This window comes from Lasiosphaeria miniovina (genome assembly GCF_030549165.1).
Source record: "Lasiosphaeria miniovina strain SMH2392-1A chromosome Unknown B0T26scaffold_7, whole genome shotgun sequence".
In the NCBI taxonomy this organism is placed as follows: Eukaryota; Fungi; Ascomycota; class Sordariomycetes; order Sordariales; family Lasiosphaeriaceae; genus Lasiosphaeria; species Lasiosphaeria miniovina.
This window is the reverse complement of record NW_026848226.1, coordinates 320038-341663: the sequence shown is the minus strand read 5'-3', so window position 1 is coordinate 341663 and position 21626 is coordinate 320038. Positions and strand designations below refer to the sequence as shown.

General features: G+C 58.8%; 7 protein-coding genes across 7 annotated transcripts; 4 read left to right on the top strand and 3 right to left on the bottom strand.

Moving 5' to 3' along the window:
- Positions 1-428: 428 nt before the first annotated feature.
- Positions 429-2424, top strand: B0T26DRAFT_788181 (uncharacterized protein; the record flags this gene model as incomplete). Its single annotated transcript, XM_060446814.1, has 3 exons — positions 429-640; positions 689-747; positions 1144-2424. The coding sequence occupies exons 1-3, from the start codon at positions 505-507 to the stop codon at positions 2422-2424; spliced, it is 1476 nt and encodes a 491-aa protein (XP_060291052.1). The 5' UTR covers positions 429-504.
- Positions 2425-3909: 1485 nt separating this feature from the next.
- Positions 3910-8899, top strand: B0T26DRAFT_679718 (uncharacterized protein; the record flags this gene model as incomplete). The annotated part of the gene is made up of 11 exons (XM_060440386.1): positions 3910-3950; positions 3987-4829; positions 4890-4988; positions 5135-5426; positions 5481-5872; positions 5922-5958; positions 6006-6628; positions 6679-7685; positions 7779-8167; positions 8281-8586; positions 8717-8899. 11 exons carry the CDS (start codon positions 3910-3912, stop codon positions 8897-8899), a joined length of 4212 nt encoding a protein of 1403 aa, XP_060291051.1.
- A 658-nt stretch (positions 8900-9557) lies between these two features.
- Positions 9558-12737, top strand: B0T26DRAFT_814645 (uncharacterized protein; the record flags this gene model as incomplete). The annotated part of the gene is made up of 4 exons (XM_060447353.1): positions 9558-9611; positions 10621-10719; positions 10895-11839; positions 11925-12737. The coding sequence occupies 4 exons, from the start codon at positions 9558-9560 to the stop codon at positions 12465-12467; spliced, it is 1641 nt and encodes a 546-aa protein (XP_060291050.1). The 3' UTR covers positions 12468-12737.
- Positions 12738-16152: 3415 nt separating this feature from the next.
- On the bottom strand, positions 16153-16782 carry B0T26DRAFT_755513 (uncharacterized protein; the record flags this gene model as incomplete). The annotated part of the gene is made up of 1 exon (XM_060445972.1): positions 16153-16782. The coding sequence occupies one exon, from the start codon at positions 16780-16782 to the stop codon at positions 16153-16155; it is 630 nt and encodes a 209-aa protein (XP_060291049.1).
- A 1069-nt stretch (positions 16783-17851) lies between these two features.
- Positions 17852-18373, bottom strand: B0T26DRAFT_743466 (carbonic anhydrase; the record flags this gene model as incomplete). The annotated part of the gene is made up of 3 exons (XM_060444263.1): positions 17852-17984; positions 18043-18265; positions 18325-18373. 3 exons carry the CDS (start codon positions 18371-18373, stop codon positions 17852-17854), a joined length of 405 nt encoding a protein of 134 aa, XP_060291048.1.
- A 282-nt stretch (positions 18374-18655) lies between these two features.
- B0T26DRAFT_725044 (uncharacterized protein) lies at positions 18656-19081 on the bottom strand. Its single transcript, XM_060442727.1, has one exon. It carries the CDS (start codon positions 18934-18936, stop codon positions 18751-18753), a length of 186 nt encoding a protein of 61 aa, XP_060291047.1. The 5' UTR covers positions 18937-19081; the 3' UTR covers positions 18656-18750.
- A 379-nt stretch (positions 19082-19460) lies between these two features.
- On the top strand, positions 19461-21523 carry B0T26DRAFT_755511 (uncharacterized protein; the record flags this gene model as incomplete). The annotated part of the gene is made up of 3 exons (XM_060445971.1): positions 19461-20285; positions 20351-20488; positions 20807-21523. The coding sequence occupies 3 exons, from the start codon at positions 19461-19463 to the stop codon at positions 21521-21523; spliced, it is 1680 nt and encodes a 559-aa protein (XP_060291046.1).
- Between the last annotated feature and the right edge of the window lie 103 nt (positions 21524-21626).

Genomic DNA, 21626 nt, shown 5'->3' with positions numbered 1-21626 from the left:
AAACTTTCCCAGCTATCCAAGATTCCTGTCAAATAGTCTATGGCCATAGGTACCTACCTATCACATTGAAAGGCAGAGAGTGAGACTCAACAATGGCTTACAGATTTAACGCACATGTGAGTTTCATATCAAAGCGCAATCAGTTGGTAGAGTGCGGATATTTCAGCTTTATACTGCAGCGCAATGCAGTCTCCGAATCCGGTATTTGTTGTTGTTGGGCCTGGACTGATTGATACGCCCACACCCTAACAGGGGGCTGTTTCAGGTTCGCAAAAACGCCGACACAAATGTGCGCCACGCCCCTAGGACAAGGCAGACTCCCCAACATTTGCTGAAAGGCGAGAATCTCACCGAAATTCCAACTGCCAAGACCGTCCAAACTCTGTATTTTGAAAATATCGCGAACCGTGGCAAGACTGTCCAGGATTGGTGTCCATGTCGCAGAGCCGCGTCAGGCCCGCGATGACTTCGGTATCCTAGCAACATCCACTAATTGTCCTTGCAATGGCGGCACATCGAGACATGGACTGCGGGCAGCAAGCCCACAGCATGGGCGAGGTTGCGCCTGTCTTCAGCAACGGCGACGTCATTTCCACTTCATCGCTTGACTCTGATCAAAGCCCCGAGATAGTTGGCTGGGGTATGTCACAAGCATTCGTCTGTGAGCAACAGCTGACCATGACGACAGGGCCACATGACGACGTGGACCGCAATCCAGGTTATATCGGCCAATCGAGCGAACAGCTTGTAAGAAACAATATAGATGTGAAGATAATACCCGCTGAGATGCATGGCTGTGGGAGCAGTTTAGATCAAGAGGAGACCGCACGTCGAGCTTTAGTATCGCCCAACTACCCACATTCATTCATATTAGCCTCAAGCGTGGAAAGACTGGGGTTATGTCCAGGGCCGTTGGGAAGGAGCGGGAGCCATGCAATCGTTGCCTCCCCTAGGCCCCTGGCTAAGGAGCCCACTAGCTACTGTCCGGCCGGGAGCTCTGTTTTCTCAAGTCCTGGCCATGATGCCATCCCAACAAGAGTACTACCCACAAGCTTCCCCAGTCCGTTAATACAGGGAGACCAAGCATCAGGGGGGAAAAGGAAACGTAAATGGACAGGCCTTGCCCGTGACTTTATAACTGAGCACGGAGAGGAGGAGGGCTCCGACGACAGCGACTGCTCAATGAGCAAACGGATAAAAGACCGTCCAAGCGACCGATCAGACGATGCAACGCCGAGGTTTGCGTGCCCCTTCTACAGATCGGACCCGGACGCGCACAAGGACTGTGGCAACTTCAACCTGAGCCGGATCCGCGACCTGAAGCAGCACCTCCAGCGGCGGCACTACACGCCGCCCTGCCAGTGCCCCATCTGCTTCAAGAAGTTCTCGTCTGACCAGCAGCGAGACGATCACATCCGTTCTCAGCTCTGCCAGCTCCAGAAGCCCACGGCAGCCGAAAAGAAGCCCAAAGTCGTGTCGGAAAAGGCGCAGGCGCTCTTGAGGCGAAAGGTGGACAGAACCCTCTCGCCCGAAGACCAGTGGTATGCCGTCTATCACATTATATTTGGTGAGGACGCCCCCAGGCCGGCGAGGCCGTTTCTCGGGGACGTGGTGGAGGAGACGATGGGCATGCTGCGTGACTTTTTTACGGCCCAGGGCTCTGAAATCATCCCTCGCTTCCTTGAGGCAAGATCGCGGCACGCCGCAGTCGAGGACCCTCTTAAATTGGACAGCCTCCTGGTGGAGCTGTTCAACGAAGTAACGGACCAGTTTGACCGCAAGATCCGGTGCAAGGGGGGCGCGGACGGTCCAAACCCGACTTCAGCCCAGCCCGAGCCTCCTCCCTGCTCAGCAGCGAAGCCCCCCATCCCAAACATAACATCAGCAACTCCCAGATTCTCCCTCAAGGCGCGCTCACAAATATGGGGCAAGACCTCGTCTGTGTCTTCCAGCAGCAGCGACGCGTCCTGCTCGGCGCTTGATGCAAGCCGACTAAGGTTCCACACGCCGCTAGCGGCTCCGGATTCAGGGGTAGAGGATAATAGGTTCCAGCTCCAGTGGCAAATGCTGGGTCAGAACCAAGGCCTGGGAATAGACATGATCAGCGACCTCTCAGACCCGAACGCTGTGCAAAACCATATTTTTCATCTGCAAATACAGCTGAGCCAGTACAGAGAGAAAGCGGCGCAGCTGCACCAACAGCTGCTGGTCCAGAAGACGGAGCTGCCCGACGCGCAACCGCTGCCGTTCGGCTTTCCCGACCAGTTTTCCGACAGCCCGCAGTGGCCTTTGACGTACGAGCCCCCTATGCAGTCAGCCGGCTACCAGACACAAACCATGGATCAGATGGGGAACCTGAACTGGCACCCTTGGGTCACTGAGAACTTTGAGGGGGCAGACGACTGGGAAAATCATGAAGTGTGACACACCCTGTTTGAAGAAGCCGAGGCAATTATGAACGAGCACATAGACCAAGTACGACCCAGGCCCGTTAGTCGTAGCTGGACTTGGCTTGACCATACCCATGCGCCTGTTTAACTTGCCTGCCGACAGGTTGATAAGGTCTCGTTGTGCTTTGCAGACGGCAGACTGCCTCGGCCACCGCCTTATCACTTTTTACCAGCAGTCGAACAGATTGATATGGCTTCACTCTCTTTGTTTTTCATTTGTTCAATTGCGGAGGATTAGGAATAGAAACATCAGCTTAGCTTCATCGCCCCTTTTCCTTTTCTCGTCTTCTCAAGGAGCAATTTCCACAGCCAGATTTGCCACTAAAGTGAGATGGCTTACACTCATCACCGCGCATGCACCCAAATTCATGGACCCTTTGCTCCGAAAAGATTTCATCAACAGAGCTTGTTACGTTAGCAACGCATAGCCCTTTGAGACACATATCGAGCTAGAGACCGTCCTGCAACCTAATTAGCTTCCTAAATACATCATCTTCTCTTCTGATGGCATCACGCCTCTACAGAAGAGCTGGAGTTTTCAATGCGCCCTTTTCTCCCTTTTTTCAAGCGCTTTCATGTGCGTTTGATCACTGCATCGCCCAAGCTGGCAATCGCCCGCTGATTTACCAGCATCAATCCGTGTTTCTGTTTTGGCCAATTGGGGACCGGCCCGGTGGGCGCATTTCCTCTTCGGGATGCGTGGGCCGGCCGACGATATGCTGTGAGGAACCTAAACACATAGTTTCAGATTCGCAGCAGGGAGGAGCCGCCAATGAGGCGCTGAAGGAGGAGTAGGAGTTGATGTACTGAAGAGGTGTGGTGTGTCACCAGAAGCAGGAGCTCAGGAGTCGTAACGGAGCTTACCAAACTCTGAATGTGAGGCGCAGCACACGGCGATGTCGACGATCAACACCCACGCCGGGAAAGAATCGAATAAAAGAAAAGAAGGAGAATGAACCGACTGCTGCCGTTTCATAAATACGATTAATCTTTTTGCTTCAGGGCTTCGTATTATTTTTTCTTGTTTTTCTTGTAGCCGCGCGCGAGCGCAACGAGGCCGTCGGTGAAGCTCAATAGCCCCTGTCACCTTGCACATTTGGTGTTTGGGGCTTAGCCACGCCCGAAGGGGACAACCATCTCAATTTACCGTGGAGAATATATAAGCTTCGATCACCGCCGTCAGCACGGCAGTCTTTAAATCAAGCTCGACCTCTTGGAAAGGCAGGCGAGTTGCCAAACATCAATTCATGTTTTGATCGCCTACGTTCAGCCTGTTCCGCATCAGCTTCTCAACTGGCTCGAGTCGCTGACGACAGCAATCAAAGATGCCGGCATCAAACCCGCCGTCCCGCGAGGAGGCACACCGGCTGGTCGAGGGCATCTCCAAGAAACACGGCTACATCCGACCGAGATCCTGGAGCGCATACCGGAGGAAGACCGAATTGAGGTAGAGAACGCCATGAAGATGAAGGACACGCTGATCGCGTCCTCGGTGACAACGTAAGCCCTGCCGCTCCCCCTCAAACGCGCTCGTAGTAACCCGAGCAGGCTGGCGCGCAACCTGTACACCAGCAACGCGCGGTTCGTCTTTGAGCTGCTGCAGAATGCCGAGGACAACCACTACGCGCAGGCGCTGGGGTGCGGCGAGGTGCCCGAGGTGTCGTTCGGCGTGTACCCGGACCACGTGGTGGTCGAGTGCAACGAGGACGGGTTCACGGCGGAGAACCTGGCGGCCATCTGCAACGTGGGCAAGAGCTCCAAGACGGGGGCGCAGGGCTACATTGGCGAGAAGGGCATCGGCTTCAAGTCGGTGTTTATGACGGCGTACCGCGCGCACATCCAGTCGGGGCACTTCTCGTTTTTCTTCCAGCACCGCACGGGCGACTCGGGCATGGGCATGATCATGCCCGTGTGGGAGGACGAAGGCAAGTCCCTTGGCGCGTGCCGCACGCGCATCACGCTGCTGCTGCACGACGACGGCACCGATGCCGAGCGCGCAAAGGCCCGTGGCGAGATCCGTCAGCAGTTCCTCGAGATTCACGACACCATCCTGCTGTTCATGAAAAAGCTGCAGCGCATCAAGATCGCTCTCTACGGGGACGACGAGGACGACGAGGATGAGCCTGAGACGGAAATTACGTACTCGATCGACCGCCAGACAGACACGCGCGTCGCCGTCACCAAGTCCACGTGCGAGCACGGCGAGACCCGGCAGCAGGTCAAGTACTACCACACCACGCGGCACGTGGCCACGAGCCTGCCCAAGAATGAACACCGGACCTACTCGGCGGCCGAGGAGGCGTCGGGGGCCTACAAGCGGGGCGAGGTCGTGCTGGCGTTCCCGTTGACGGCGGTGTCGGTGCCGGTGCTGGAGAACTAGTGGACGTTTGCGTTCCTGCCCGTGCAGCAGATGGGCTTCAAGGTGTGTTCCCCCCGCAGCTGCGACCAGCTGCGCGTTGTGAGCCTGGCCGCGGGCATCGCCGAGGCGTTTGTGCGCGGCGTGCTGCAGATGTGCGACCACGAGACGCTGCAGTACAGGTGGATGCGCTACGTCCCCGACAAGAACGGCTATCCCTGAGACAGTTTCTGGGGGGACGTCATCGGCAAGATCGAGGAGCGAGTCAAGGCGACTCCCGTGCTCCGGCCGGCCGCCCCGGCCCGCCCGCTGCGCCTGATCCGCGCAGCTCGCGCGCGCACACGGCCCTGGAGCTCGACCGGCACGGCGCGCCTTTGTTCCGCGACGTCGAGCCCGAGATCTACCTGTCGCTGCACTACAAACAGGCCGACCTTGACCGGCTGCAGCCGTTCGGGCTCACCAAGGTGTGCATGGAGCATGACATCGAGCGCGCCAAGCACGACCTGGCGTCGGCGTCGTCAAGGTTCAAGTCCCCGGCCACCGACGAGGACTGGCACTCTCGTGCCGCACGGCTGCTGCACCTGCCTTTCCGGAACAACTGGGCGCAGCGCTGCAAAGAGGTGGCAGACCTGCCCCTGATCCCGCTACGAAGCGGCGACTGAACGTTGGCCAAGGCCCCGCCGCCCTTCGGAGCCGCAGCGGCGCCTGCAGACGTCTACTTCCCGCAAGTCGCGCTCACCGACCTCGCCATCCCACTCGACCTCGCGCTCAACGTCATCTCCCTCGAGGCCGCAGCCAACGCCGACCGCAGGAAACTCTTCGACGCGCTGGGCGCCAAGACCGCCTCAGCCAACCTCGTCCGCGACGCCATCGTCAGGCGCCACAAAGATCGCCGGCACCCCGTCGCGCTCGCCCGCGCCGTGCAGCACGTCCGCTTCCTGTACTTGACAGAGCACCTCGTGGCGAAGCCCATGTCCGCGGACGACACGCGAGCCATCCGCCTTTTCACACACCGCGGCACGCCCACCGACCCCGCCGCCGCCGCCGCCGCCGCCGCCGACGTTGTGTACCTACGCGACGAGGCCGACGCGTACGGCCCAGCAATCTTGTTCTAGCCCACCGCCGCCGGCTCAGGCGCAGGCGCAGGCGCAGGTGCGCCGGGGTTTGACGCGCTGTTCCTGCACGACGCGTACCTGCAGCGCCCGCCGCCGGTCAATGACGACATCAACGACAACATGTCCTGGACCGACTGGCTGGCTGCGCGCTTCAGCGTGCAGCGGCACGTGCCCATTGCGGACAGCGACGGCGTGGTGCTGTCGGCCGCGTGCCGGTACGTGGCGGCACACCGGCCGGACAAGTTCGTGGGCGTGCTGCGCGAGGGCTGGGAGGGCGCATACGGAAAAATGATCTCGGGCGAGGCCGAGGCCATGGCGCGCGAGCTGCGCGCCGTGAGCGTGCCGTGCCGGTCGGGCGATGTGACGGGGTTGCGGCCGCTTGGCGAAGCGTTCCTGCCGCTGGCAGACCTCGTTGCGCTGGGCGACCAGTTCCTGCGCCGCGGCGACTTCTTCCCATGGCTCGCGCTCGACGCGCCGCTGAGCCATGGTACCAGGCCGCTCGAGTGGGAGGCGCTGGGGGCCGAGTTTGGGTTGGGTTTTGAGCGGGACCTGGTTGGGTTTGGGCTCGCCGTGCTGCGGCGTGTGGTCGAGAGCAACCCCAAGCAGACGGCTATGGTAGAGCAGCAGCGTGTTCTTGAATTGTACGAGTACCTCGATGCCAAGGTCGGCGAGTCGGGCAGCCCCGAGCCGTGCCGGGAGCGCATCAGGTGAGTGTGAGCTGTCAGTTGTGCTTGTCTGGGTGCTGACGTGTCGGTAGGAAAGCAATGCGCTTGGAGCCGTGCATCCTGTACCCCCTGGCCGACGGCACGCACGAGTGGACCAAACTTGAGGACTGCGTGTGGGAGGCGCCCGTGTATCTGTGGGAGAAGTGCTCGCTGCAGAACGCGTACGCGGACACGTGGAAGCATACGAGGGCGCCGAACGACTTGGCCTCGCTCGCCGGCTTCTTCACGCGCACGCTGGGCGTCCCCGACTGCACGCGGGAGCACCTCGTCGACGAGGTCCGGCACGTCGCGCGCGTCTACAAGACCGAGGCCAAGCTCGACCACATGCGTAAGCTATACAAGTGCCTGGCCGACACGGTGGCGGGCGACAGCAGCGCGGCAGCCAACATGAGAGACATCTTCCACGCCGAGGCGCTCATCTGCGTCCTCGCCGCCGACAGCGATAGCGTCGTGTCCTGGCACAGCGCCGCCGAGTGCCTCTGGTCGAGCGCGACGCCGATACGTGGCATGCACGTCCTCGACGCACTGTACGACGGCGCGCACGGGCTCAAGGCCTTCTTCACTGACATGCTCGGCGTCGGCACCGTGACAGCGGAGCTTGTGTACGGCAAGCTCGCGGGCGAGCAGGAGCTGCCGGCTGCCGAGGCCAAGGAGGTGCTGCTGGTCTTCAGCGCGTTCCTGGCCGCGCGGCGCGACCGCGGCGCCGCCTTCGCGCCGGGCCTCGTTGTTGATAATGCCGTCTTCCCCGTGCGCCTGCCGGGCGGCCGCCTCAGGCTCGCGCGCGGCACCGACGCCTTTGTTCTGCTCGACCGCCGCAACCTCGGCGAAGACTTTGCTCCCCTCGCCGCCGTGCTCGACTGCACCATGGACGAGGTGGAAAAGGTGGAGGAGGCTGAGGCGGTGGAAGTTGTTAGCCCGCCGCGCACGCCGACGCCCCGCCGTCAGCGCAGCGATTCGAGCAGTACCGCGAGCAGTGGCAGCGAGACGCTGGTCGATGTTGAGACGCCGCCGTCGTCGGTCGACTCGCGGGCTTCCGGCCGTTCGTTTTAGGCTGGACGGGACGAAAGATCGTCATCGTCGGCGACGGCCCGGCAGCACACTCCCACTTACACGGCGGCGGTTCACTCCGCAGCATCCGCACCGCGGCCGCAGCTCTTCCGTCAGCCAGGCATTGCCACCCAGCGCGGGGCCGTACCCGTCGCGAATGCATCGCAAGCAGCAGCCCAGCGAGCATCGCCATCAAGACCGCAGCCAGTCGCGGCTGCACCACACGAGGCCGAACCAGATGCGATTGTCGCCGGGCCCGACAGCGACTACCTGGCGTTACTGCACCAGGTCGTCGCCGCCGCCCGCCGGACCACATTCCCGTCTGGCGGTGCGTTCGACATGCCGGGCGTGCAGGCAGCGCTGCTGGATGTGGCAGGCGAGGAGGCCGGCGGCGGCGCAGCGGACCGGTACCGGCTACGGTCGACGAGCCAGCTGGAGCGCGACAAGCGCATCGGCGCCGCGGGCGAGCTGTTTGTGAGTTTCCATCTCGTCTCATCCCATCCCATACCATCCATCCCATACCATCTATCCCATACCATCTATCCCATACCATCTCGTGTCTAATTAACCCTGTGCTTAAAAACTAGGTCTTTGAGCTGCTCTCGCGCCTACGCCTGCCCGGCTTCTCGCGCGCCAACTGGCAGAGCACGATCCGCAGCTACGCAGCCGCGCACCCAGAGTTCGCAGACCTGGCGCCGTGGACGGGCCGCGAGACGGCCGACATCACGTACGCCGACGCCGACGGCTCGCTGGCGCGCCTGCTCGTCGGCGCCGGCTACCTCGACGCGCGCGTCTGGGCGGGCGTCAAAGGCCTGCAGTGCTTCGTCGAGGTCAAGGCGACCACGGGGCCGTGTAACACGCCGTTCTACATGAGTAAGGGCCAGTATAAGCGGGTGAGTACTCTCTAACTAATTTGAGAAGGCGGGCTGCTGACTGACTGACTGCCTGACTGACTGACTGACTGACTGACTGCCTGACTGACTGACTGATTGACTGACTGACTGATTGACTGACTTTGAACAGATGCAAAACGTGTCCAACAACAACGCCAACGACCGCCAGACGGACGCCCTGTATGTCGTCTTCCGCGTCTTCAATCTCGGGGCGGACGCCGTCGGCCTGCGCGTGCTGGTCGACCCCGAGAGCATGCGCCAGCGCGGCGAGCTCGCGTTTGCGGCCGAGTTGTGGTCGGTTGTTGCGGCGTGAGTGGTTGGGGTGACGTGTAACATGTTGTTCAGCTGAACGGAGCCACCGTAGGCGAGCTTGCGAGCCGGAGGTGGCGTAGAGAGGCTGTATTCTATGTTACCGTGAGGGTGCCGAAAGTTTCTCGCACAGCGATTGGCCAGTTTTCGTCCGTGTCGAAATGGACTCGAGGACTGGTCGATCGGATGAACCTCGGACAGGTTAAGCCGTGAAATGCGGCTTTGCTGTGTCTTGGTTGTGTCAGGAAGGAGCAATTTCCCAATTAGTAGATATAACGCGTAAGTTGTATGAAGGAAAGCGCTGTAGGCTAAGAGCGCTGCAGGCACTAGGGGTCCTAGGGGCTTGCCCCTAGAAATCCAACAATTAGACCATGAATATCGAAATATCGAATTATTATGAGAATTTATTCTGGTATTGAGGGCTAGAATAGCTGTAAATCCGTTGTCCCGAAGTTCAGCTGGGTAGAGTCCTTACTTCCGAAGTTTTATGATATCGCTTGGGCTGCCGACGTGGAAGACGCTCGCCGCGAGGCTCCCTTTGTTCTGCTTGTTAAGATGGACATGTATGACGGCCCGGCTTGCTTCCCTAACGATGAGGCTATTCCGAGAAATGTGGTGCCGATCTTCCAGTCCTTGCGGGACTTCCAGAGCGGTAATGCGGCATGCTCTCGCCGTCAGTTCCTCGTTGCTATTGCGTACGCCATCACGGCTCACAAGTCACAGGGAGCTACGCTTGACAGGGCTGTGCTTGATATCTCTGAGCGGGATTTCTCTTTAGGGCTTACTTATATGGCTGTCTCACGCATTACTAGTCTACAGGGCTTAATGTTTGACGTTCCTTTTGCCCTGGACCAAATCCAGGTCAAGAACGACGTCACAAGCGCCTTGCGTGCGGCGGATTGCCAGCGCCGTGTTGACGCTGGCGAGGTGTTGGTTCCGGGTGTAGCCTAGATGGCGGAATCGACTTTTTCTGCCTCAACACCATGCTGTTTACGTTGTGATGACTCTCCTGTGTTTTTTAGTTTTAACAGTTGACACAGTTGACACAGTTTGGCGAGTTGTGCCACAAAGCGGGGCTGTCCTTACTAATTTCTTAGTAAAATGGCCCAGTCACCCATTCCCTCGAGCGAAACGAGGACAGCCCGCGGCAGGCGCCGCCGGAGGCATCCGTTCAGCTGACCCCTTCCTGACTGGTCAGGTAGCTTATTTTACTTTAATTATTGGGTGAGTTAAAAGCGTGGAACTTCGTTCCACTTGAAATTAAAACAATTAATTGCACGTATCGATGATTGGAGATAGCAGTCTTGTTCTGCTCATGTACCTAGTACAAGCACATCATGATTCGAATTAACATTGTGATTAGTAACCAACCAGTCGGGAGCAACTAGATGCCGTGTAACGTGAGCGTTGACTCACGATTTGAGCGTCAAAATAAGCTCGAGTGAGTCGCACCACCATTCAGCTACCACCATTCAGTAACACAAACTGACAGAACCGGTGACCAAGTATGGCGAAACTTGACGACAGAAGGCAGTCTCTGTCTGAAATTGCGCGTGCGCGCGGCAGTCCATTGTTTCTCTGCTGGCCGACATTGCGGAAACCCCAGGGGCAACCCAGCCCAGGCTTCTGCGGTTTCTCCGAAATCTCGAGTGCCTGCGCCTGCCCAGCTGCCTAGGCGGTCATGCTTCAACACGAGTAGACCGACACCAAATAGACGCCCTCCAGCCTAGCCACGACTATGTAGCACTGTCGTACACGTGGGCCGCCTCTGCACACGAGAGCCCCACGGCAGGGCTGTACTCTCCAAAGAAGAGACGGCGCCGGGTGGGAACCGTCCCAGGTCCGCAACCTGGTCCTGGACCGCGTTTTCAACTATATGCGAGCAGTCAGGGTCGACCTCCTGTGAATTGACTGGCACAGTATTGTCCAAGGCGATCCCAACTGCACGGACCCTGGGTGTGATCACGAAAACTGCATCGAGAATCGGAAGGCCATATAGGTCATGGACCTCGTCTACCAGCGCAGTAAGCATCCAGTCGGGCTGCTGGGGCGGCCGATCACATCAGCGTACGAGCTGGGGCTCCTCGCGAACACCATCCAGGGCGAGTTGATCAGGGGGCATGGAGACAAAATCCGGCTGTCGCATCACAAAAGCTCAAAGCACGTGTGGCACGCTCTCGAGTTACTTGGCCGAATTACCGCAGACAAGTGGTGGCAGCGCGGCTGGGTCTTTCAGGAGAACTACAAGGGAGGCACGCGGATGACTCTCCTCATCCGACACGCCGAACACCTCGAACCCGTCAAGCAGCGCCATCCCGTCTTTGGCACCCTGCGCGGGGAGCTGTGCATCCGGTCAGTCGACTTCATGGAGGAGGCCACCCGTCTCTGCCTAGCCTGCCAGCACCAGATCGCCCGCTACCGAGGCCCCTCGTCGGCCTGGGCAACAAGGAAAAAAACGACCATCGACCGGATCCTCGCCGCCGCCGGCAGGTACCAGCTCATCGTCCCGCCGTCCGGCCTCATGACGCCGCGCATCGTCCACGACATTGAGCGGCGGACCATGAAAGACCGCTGGAACCGGCTGGCCATCACCGCCAATTGCTGCCAATATTCACAACGCCTGGACGTCCAGCATCTCCAGCGCAGCGCCGCAGCCAGCCTCAGCCTGTCGATGCTCGCGTTGTGCCTGCTCAACGGCGAGGTCCTGCACAACGGGCACCCGGCGACCGCCGCAGCAACCGACATGACAGCGACGCAGTACCTCACGTCGCGTCTCTTCCGCGACTTTCAGACCCCAGCCAGCGCGCCGCACAGCCTGACATTCAACAAAAGCTGCCGCTTCATCGACCCCGCGCTCGGCGAGCGCGGCATCGCTATGTCGGGCCACCTGTGGCGGCTGCACAAGACGATCGACACGCGCCACTGGCGGCCAGAAGGCACATGGGTCGACGGCCTGGCCGGGACGCTGGAGCCTCGCCTGTCTCGTGGAATACCTTGCACGGCACGGCTACGTCTCGCTCGCGGACGAGTTAGACGCGCTTCTCTGCCGCGACGCGCAGCTCGCGAGGAGCAGAAGCGAATTGCTGTTTTCTGAGCGATACATGCTCGTCATGGCGGCTGAGGTCGCCGACGCCGTCGCGCGCGGCGGCGGCGCCCTGCGGCTCGCGTGTCTTTGGGGCGGTTGTGGTGCGGCGACGACGCCGTACATGGCTGTGTTTGTGTGGGATAATGGGACCGGTGGCGATGGTGGTGGTGGCACGTGGGAGGGCGGCGAGCCGTCGTGGGCGTTCACCACGTCGCGGCCTGAGGACGGCGGCAGCGGTGGTTGGAAGTCGCGGGATGATTGCGAAGGAGGTGATGATGAGTGCGACGCCAGCGACCTCGACCGGCACGTCTCGTTCGAGGTCGAGGTCGGGAAGGAGGGGGCTGTTGTTGCTGCTGCTGGGGGGCGAGTGGTGGCACCCGAGCTGCGCATCAGGCGGTGGCTGCCGGGGGTGTGTTTCTTCAGGGGCGTGGAGAGGCGGCTTGCTGTCTTTCCGTGGCCGCAGGATCTGGAGGCGGTTGGGCGTTGATTTCTGTTTTACTGTTTAAGGCGTCTGATGGATGTTTTTTCTTTCGCCGGCACGTGATTATGCCATGTGGCTGAGGCCTGGCTACGCAAAGAAACCGTGCTCGTAGCTCATTTCCGTCTGGGGAGGGAGCACAAACGGCAGCGCGATATCCATGCTGGGCCAACGCACTGCGCCGCGCTTCCTGGTTGTGCTTCTCCGTTGCGGCATGCGCGCGCGAGCAGGCCACGGGAGACCAGCAGCAGCAGCAGCAGCAGCAGCAGCAGCAGCAGCAACAGTAGGAGAGGAAGGATAAGGGTAAGGGAAACGACGTAGTTCTCCACGGGATATTTCATTTTTGAATATAAGTATGTATGAGGCTTTGACCTCGGGGTCCTTGACACCTGTCATCTTAGGGACCACGTTTTGTGCTGTAAATCTTCAATTTGAATACATGCACTCGACGACCTACCTAGTCCTTAGGGGAACCAAGATAAAATGACATAGCACCTAAGATGTCGTAGGAATTACCCCTACAGCTTTAGCGAGCCGACTAGAGCCTAACGGCGCTATTTGACCCTCCTGCCCTGCTTGCTCTGCTCGTATATATGGGTAGTCGGGTTCTGATGTGTTGTTGAGAAGAGCTGTGACCTAGAAAATAGAGCCGGGGAACTGTATTGAGAAAAGGATGTAGATTGAAGGCATTTGTAAAGGAAAGGGTCTAGTTATTTATACAAAAGAGAGAGCATAGGGGGAAGGGTACCCTTTATAGGGCAATGTGAGCACGGTAGGGTGGCTGTGAGCATAGAGGCATGTGCTCAAATGCTTGGGAGCCACACTACTGCGCCTTGATAGGGGTACGTTTGCCGTGTTACAATAGGTGTGGGGACAAGGTGAGGCGCAGCATGAGACAATGCCAACGATCAACAAACGACCCCGATAAAGGGGACATGAGCACCGTGTGTAGTTGCATTGAAGAACATACAGTCTTTGACGCGCTGTTCATGCTACCTGCCTGTAGACTCTAGAGCGCGCCCAGCCCGCCGGCCGGCGGCGGCATCTCGTGGCAGGATTCTCTGGGTGCAATGTTGGGCGCGGAGAATGCAGACCTTCACTCGGCCTCAAATTAATTAGGCTAAATGAAAGAACGCGTTTTGGGCATCGTATTTTGATGAGCATGTCCGTACGGACCGTAGAAATATCATCCCACGCCGTGGTCCATGGGTAGGTAGGTACAAAAGGGGCATCGAGGTACCTTGAACTATCGCGCCTAGCTACCTATCTATGTAATTAGACCTGCCACCGCCAATGCGCCGTAGCAGCAACCGCACGGTTCAGTACTTGGAGACGCCGGTCGTCGGGTCAGAGATGGCGTCACGAAAGCTTTGTGCGAGAGTAGCATAACCTGCCAGATCTGAAATATTACGTTTCGAGAAAAGAAGATGCAAAGCGAGCCCTTTTCTAGGGTCACCAAGTGCTCGATGTATGTGCAGAATGAAGTATTCTGCCACCCAGACAGGCACCCTGTTTTGAATTTCGTAGTGGTCTCGCTTTGTCCGTATGTGGCATGGCAGCCCTCATCCAGCGTCGTCATTTGCTAACTAGCTCGGAGCCATTCGAGACAGAGCGTAGATGCCGGATGGTGTTGGAAAGCAGGGCGCAGAGGAGGCTGGATTCGGTCTAATCACAGGTTTGTGTTCCGTTGCCTGGAAAGACCAAAGTCCTGGGGACCTTCCTGGGGACCTTCCTGGGGACCTCCCTACGGAGGGGGCTTTCTTGCCCTCCAAAAAGCGGGATTTCCCGGGCTAAGCCCCTTTGGTGGCCAAAGGGGGGGGGGGGGTTCCAGCAGATACCCGGACGCCGTGGAACCCGAAGTTGGACTCATGGTGGTGTGGACGCGAGAACCCCAACAAACAGAAGCCCAGCTAGCTTTGAGCCCCCGCCCCAACAAGTGCCCGCGCCCGCCCGGCAGCCCAAGAGACCATGGACCATGGTCTGTGATCCACAGTCCAACACGGGTGGGCCAACCAAGCAGCTGAAACCTACAGCCTGGCAATACCGAATATATAGCGCCGTCGTACACGTGCGAGCTGCGACCGCCGCAAACCTGCGAGTAGCCCGGCAGGGCCGTGTCCTGTTCAGGCAGGAGACGGCCCACGGTGAGACTGTCTGGAACTCGCACCCTGGCTCTGGACCGCACCATCGACAACATGCAAACAGTCAGTCGACCTCTCGGTGAACATGGTGCAGGCGGGCTAGCCGTGAAGCGGGGAGCAAACACACGACTGCCGTGTAACAAAGCCCAACCCAAGCAAAGTGTGGCAGGCCCCTAAAGTGCTTGACCGGGCTGCCAGAGATCGCACAAGACATGCAGCGTAGCAAGCCATCCTCCTGGCTTTCAGGAGCAAGCATTCAGCCGCCCGACTACCCTATCGCGGTTTGTTGATAGCTCGCCTGCATACCCATCGTTGCTAAAGATGGTTGCCACAGTACACTATGTCGGTCGGATGGATGGCTAGCTGGCATTCAGCGAGAACATTCGGCTTCAGGCAGAGACCCGGCATGCCACATAGCATATGCTGAGCAGCCCCAATAAAAAATATATAACTCAGTACAAGGCAAATAAAGTAGTATAAAAAGTCAATTAAAGCAAGATGTACAATAAATTAATTTGTCTAAACTATTAAAGAAAGCAAGATAGAGTGTAAACTGAGTCATACTTTGGTGGCTAAGTAATAATATGTTTTTATATTTTCCAGTGTTCGGCATATGCTGAGCCCGTATTAGGTGACTTGGCGTTCTGCGATCGGCTCACGCATGCACTACGACTAAATCTATACTACGCTAACATAATGATCTGAACTATTCAATATTAAATCGTACAGTATATTAATAATAGGCCATAAAGTGTGCCATGACTCCGAATCCGAGCTTCGAGGGCAACCCACAAAAAGCGTCTAGACGGTGTTAGCAACTGCCGAGTCGACCTCGAGTAGTTGCTTACCTTATTTCGAGTAAATATTGTCATATCTTGCCCCGGGCACCTCTCCAACCCAGCTCGATTCTTGCAAGGGTAATCCCCTTTATTCTTCCAAGTATTATAATAACCCTGGTAAGTACTATATATACGTTAAACTTAAGCTAGAACAAAATTAAAAGTGTTTACTTACTTTTCTATTATAGTTTTTACAGCCTCGGTCAAATTTGACCCATTAACGTCCCCACGCTGTTGTCGTTTTGGGAGGTCAGCAAGCAAGCTTAACTTCACTTTGTCGAACGCTAGGCACGGAGTCAGAATATCCTTAGCAGCTGCTCCACACACCCTCACTCCTATATACTTATAAGCCATGTGCTAGGCGGAGTTTAACGACGTATTATTACTATCTCGGTTTAGTATAAACCTAAGCTTAGCTTGGAAGATACTTCCCTTAAGAATTTCAGCTTCGTTTTTAAAATTATTACAGTCGTTCTACCATTACAAACCACTCGACTGTTAGGGTCGTCTGTCTGTAAGGGAGCACGGGCTCCACAGAATGCTGGGGTTGGTAATTATGAAGATAGAACAAAGGGCAAGCTCCTATCGCACGGGTAATACAGTCAAATCGGAATGCCACTCAAAGTGTATGAGTGCAGCGAATGTGTATTGCTTGCTTGAAGAACCAAGCAAGAACTATCTAAGACCGTGGACACGGTCATCGTATTTATTTAATTATGGCGGGCCAGTAAGAGCGCAGCTCTTACTTGCCCGGCAGGAAGGAGCTGCCTGGCGCTGGGCACTGCTAGCGTGCCGGGCCATTTGCCTGGTGCCAAGACCCTTCTTGGCACCGGGCCACCTCTGATTGGCCGTCCTTTCGTTTGCCTGGTGCCAAGAGCCCTCGGGCAGGCCGCACGTGTCGCGGGCGAAGAGCATGTTCTCGCCCTCGGTCAGGCTGACGCGGGTGCCGTACTTGGCGACGTAGTGCTCGCCGACGCGGACCACCATGCAGCCGAAGACGTCTTTGAGGACCTGCGTGGGTGCCGCGATGGCGGCGTCGGTCGGCAGCGGCTCGGGGAGCTCGTCTGCGGCGACGAAATATGATGCGCGTCGGGGTGCAGTCTGAGTCGCCGTCGAGGAGTCCGCCGTCGAGGAGTCGGAGCCGTCGTCGGAGCCGTCGTCGGAGCCGGAGCCGGAGCCAGAGTGGGACACGGAACCGTCTCCACCTGCCGGTACCGCATCCGAATCATGGCCAGTCGGGTTCGCCATGGCGTTGGTATTGGCGCTGGCACTGGCGCTGCCGTTGGCGCTGTCGACAAGTTGGGGGGTGGAGTCTGGGAGGACTCTTCTGGATAGAGTCTCCATGGATACAAGTGGAGGCGGCGAGATTAAGGACTCGAGGTTCCAATTGCTGCGTGTCAGCTGGATGACGGGAATACCAGGTAAGGTAGGCTGGGCCCGCGTGTTATTAGGTTGGGTTGTCCCGAGAGCGCTGGAATGGGCCTGTAACTCGGCGTCGGGTCGGGTGCTCGCAGGGGGTCTGTCACACAGCGTGCTCGAAGTGGGATGTAATGGGTGGTTGCAAGACGCTTTGCTTGTCAGTGTTCTCTCGCTCAGGATTCCACGGCCCCCCTTGAATACCTCCCTACGACCGCGGGGCCCTCCGTTGAACAATTCGGGGTGAAGTTGACCAATTAAGAGTCGAGCTGAATTTCCTTCCTGTATTGTGAATAGGAGATCGCCCCAATCTTGAAAGGTGTTAATTAGACCAGCTGCCCAGTGAACAAGCCAAGCCACCTACCTTCACAGTGTGGGAAGATCCGTAGGAATAGGACGGCAGCTGTACCGTGGGATTTCAAACCTGAATCACTGTGAAGGGTGACCCTTTTTCTAGCCTAAGCCCCCGTCCCACGTTTCCCCCATGGGGCTGCCGGCAGCTGACATTGCAAGGCCATTCTCTATACCTTGTACATTCGGCAAGATCCCTAATTTAGATTTGGGCGGGTACGCTGATCACAGCTCTATTCAATATTGTGAATTGAATTCAACAACAACACCTTGCTGTGTCCCTCTGGAGCGAGGCCTAGGCTTGGTTTGGCAACGGAGTAGAATTTGATTCATTTCAACAGGAACTGTTGGAACAACGCGCATTCCAGCCACATAGAGGTGGCTGTAGCAACGCATTCATCAGCCAGACAGGCGGCGGTGGAGGCGTAGGGGTCCCAGATTCCATATAAGTGGCCTACGGCCACCTCTTTCTTCTAGATACACATAGACAACAATGACCATCACTTGAACCACCAGCTTTCGGCGTGCAGCACGCCCTGTTGTTTCCAGTACCGGTACCTGGTGATTCCAATAGGAACATCCAACAGGAACATCACGCTTAGAACTACAGACCTCCAACCCCATCCACCTGCACGCCTCCTCCGAATCAGACGTTGACCTTTTCGATCTCGCCCGTCTTGATGTCGAACACAAAGCCCTGGCAGCCCTGCTTGAGCCGGTCGCTGATGAGCGGGTGGGCGCGGACCCACGCGACGTCGCCCTTGACGCTCTCGACGAGGCTGCACACAGCTAATTAGCGACACCCACAAAAGAGATAGAGGGGAGAGAGACACGCACTCGGCATTCGCCCCAAACGTGATGCGGTCAACGTCGGCCCAGTGCTCGCGGGCGACGCGCGCCTTGACGCCGCCGCGCACCTGGTCCTCGGTAAAGGCCAGCGTGCCGCAGTCGGTGTGATGCACAATGGCCAGCTCGGCCACGTGGAACAGCTCCTCGACGATGCCAATGTCGCGCAGCGCGTGCCGCACGTTGCCGCCCGCGTTGCGGTGCACGACCACCTCTGCCTGCGTGTCAGTCCTGACGGGGGAGGGGGGGGGAATTAGGGGCGGATGGACTTACCGCCCACGCCGAGGTTGAAGTAGCGCTCGGGAATGCACCGCGGGTCCATGCACGTCACTGGGTTGTCAGCTGGGGAAGTTTGAAAGTCGGATTCTTTCCGATTACGCACCGATGAGCGTCGTGGGCAGCGGCCCGTTGGCGGCCTGGATCTCGCCAAAGGTCGGAATGGGCGTGTGTTCGGCCAGAGTCGCCCTGTTCTGTCAGTCGCGCGTTGCAGCTGCTCTGGGAGGTGGACAGACTTGTTGCGCTCGGTCAGATCAGCAATGGTGGGAGCCATTTTGATGGGGTTTTTTGATTTGCGGTTTCGGAGACGTTTGTTGCCGTGTTGAGATCCTCAAAACTGGAGTTGATGCTTCTGCTCTGCTCTGCGACTTGGACTCATCTTTCCGGCGGTTGATTGACTTTATGTACTTGTTTCAATCTCTACTAAACCGACATCTGCCAACACGGTTCGAGAGACTCGGCCGGACGCCTCGGATCGCGACATTGAGCCTGCAACGTTGAGTCTGCAACATTGGGGCATCTCGTCTCCGCCTGCCGGGGTTCTAGTGCCCAAAACGGGGCACATGAGGCGGCGATTCGCAATCTAGTTGGCGATGTGCACCGGCGCATGCTTACATGAGTGACGTTTGGCGGTGATGACCAACAGACCAAGACTTCTTGCCTGCCCGGGCCACGGGGAATCTGCAGTGCGCGCACCTCAGCGTCAGATCCTGCCGAGAGGGCACTTGGCAGGCACTGAGGCAGCGTCTGCACCATGTCACAAGAAAGGGCGCCGCCGCCAATCAGCGCGCCCCCTAAGAGCTAGCTCGGTGTCACGGCCGAAACTAAGCCCCTTTAGGGCCGTGGTATCCTGGCTGACTGTACTGTACTGTCTGGGCCGCGTTGGACGTGCCGCTGCGGTACAGCAGCAGCGGCCCCTGGCTGACGCACGTCAACGACTTAGCGGTTACTTAAGACGGACACTAGAGCCCTGGCTCACCCAACCTTATCATGACGCAGCGTTGCAGCCGGACTTTGCTGCTCAGAGCTAGTATTCAGTGATTTGCGTTCGCTGCCCTCTTTGGGAAAGAAAAGAAGGCCTGCCGACGACCACTGACAGCAGCGACAAATCGACCCAGTCTCGCCTGCAAGTCATGGCCATGCTGGACCCCGAGCACGCGCAGCACTTCGCCTTTGTCAGCTATGACGGCCCCAGGCTCCCGCGCGACGCAAAGACGCGCAGCCTGATCCGGCGGCGCGCCATGAAAGACGTAGCCGCGTCGCGGCGGCAGCGCGGCGACTACGGCAAGCACAACCTGCGCCAGTTCCCCGTGTTCGTGGGCGAGTTCGTCAAGGCCGAGCCCAGGGACGACGCAACCCCCCTAGACGGCGCCAGCGACGACGATGGCACACCAACGCCGAGATGCATCGAGACGGCCACTTCCGCCCACAGCATCACCAAGTACGAGCAGGCCTATCAGACCCTCCCACTGCGCGAGCGAGACTGCGGCTTTCTGGCCAGCCCGTCGCCGCCCACCGACGCCGCCACCAGGCTGCAGCTCTTCCGCCCCGTTCCACAGAGCGGCGCAAGGCTAGTGACGGCGTCGGACCTGTCGATGCTAATGAGTCTCGCCCCGCTGACGGGGCTGCGGCTGGGGCTGGCCAGCCTGGCGCCCTCGCCGTGGGAGGTGAGGAACCGCGGGCCTGACCCGAGTTTCCTGTCGGCGCCGCGGCTAGGGAGCAGCAAGCTGCTGGCCTTTATCCCCAGCCGCTACGGCCAGGTGGCCACGCTCACGCATGCCACCGACTGCGTCGTAGCCAAGCTGCGCCACATGATGGTAGGCCAGTGGGGAGGGGAAGCGGATGTGCTGGGCCATTATACCAAAGCGCTGCGGGCCCTGCAGGTGGCCCTGGATGATGAGGAGCAGCGGTTTACCCCTGAGACGCTGTGTGCGACGCAGCTGCTGGGCGTCTACGAGGTACACTCCCTGATTACACATGACGACACGTCGACATTGCTTATCTGTTAACACCTCTTGAACAGCTGCTCAGCGCAGACGGCAAGCCGGTCTCATGGATCCGCCACGTCGGCGGCGCGACCCGCCTGATTGAGGTGCGCGGCGTCGACAGGTTCAAGAGCGAGTTTGATCTGGCGCTGCTGACGGCGCATGCCGGGCCGGCGGTGAGCTCTTTCCTCCTTCCCCCCTTCCCCCATTCCTCCTTTCCTCCTTTCCTCCTTTCCTCCTTTCCTCCTTCCCCACTTTCCTCCTTTCCTCCTTCCCCCCTTTCCTCCTTCCCCCCATTCCCCTTCCCCCCATTCCCCTTCCCCCCTTTCCTCCTTCCCCCCTTCCCTCCTTCCCTCCTTCCCCCTTCCCCCTTCCCCCCTTTCCCCCTTTCCTCGTCCCCTCTCTTCCTCCTTTCCTCGTCCCCTCCCTCCTTTCCCCTTCACTCCCATTCCTCCCCTCCCATTTTTTCTCCCCGCGCCAACTAACCTGCCCAGGTAACCGAAGCGTTCCTCAACAACAAATCCTGCTTCCTCGCCGAGGACGCGTGGCTGCGCGTGCTGCGGGCCGCCATCAGCGGCGACGCGTCGCTGGCGCGGCAGGTGGACCTGGTGCTCGCACTGTGGGGCCACCTAGTCGGCGGGCCGCACGTGTTCGAGATGACGACGGCGCTGGTGTGCGCACCGAGCCCGCCGCCGCAGCAAGCTGTCGACGACCTCATCGAGCGGCTGCTAGGCGACCGCACGCGGCTACTGGTGTGGCTTGGCATGGCGCAGCAGCGCATCGGGCTGCGGATGCACGGGTCCTACGACGACGACGAGATGGCGCGCGACGTGTCTGCGTTTCCGGCCGGCGAGGACGAGAGTGGAGACGACGGCACGCACTTGGCCCTGCGCGGCACGTACACGACGTGCCGCATCCTCAAGGCGCGGCTGCTGGTGGCGCTGGCGCCGGCGCGCTTCCGCCACCTCGAGGCCGAGTGCCAGGAGCTCGCCGGCCGGGTCATGCGGCTGGGGGACCAGCAGCCGGCGGCCGGCCGCGTCTCGGGGAGTTTGGTGGGGAGCCTGTTCATGTCGCAGAGCAGCTGGATTGCCAAGGCCATTGTCGAGACCAAGGATGTTTGGGCTGCTGAGAGCGCCGGCTCGGGCATGATCGAGCGGGCCAAGTTTGAGGCCTGGTGTCGCGCCATAGGGCGGAGGGTGCCCGACTCGTGAGCGGGTGGTGACGGTCTACTTCTTGTACTTGGCATTGAGACCAGGGCGCTGTTGGTCGTTCGTGTAGATATGTTGCCCAGAGCATACAGCCAGCCAGAATGTG

Coding starts and splice junctions, on each gene's coding strand:
- B0T26DRAFT_725044 (XM_060442727.1), bottom strand. CDS start 18,936: ATGCGCCGGTGCACATCGCCAACTAGATTGCGAATCGCCGCCTCATGT.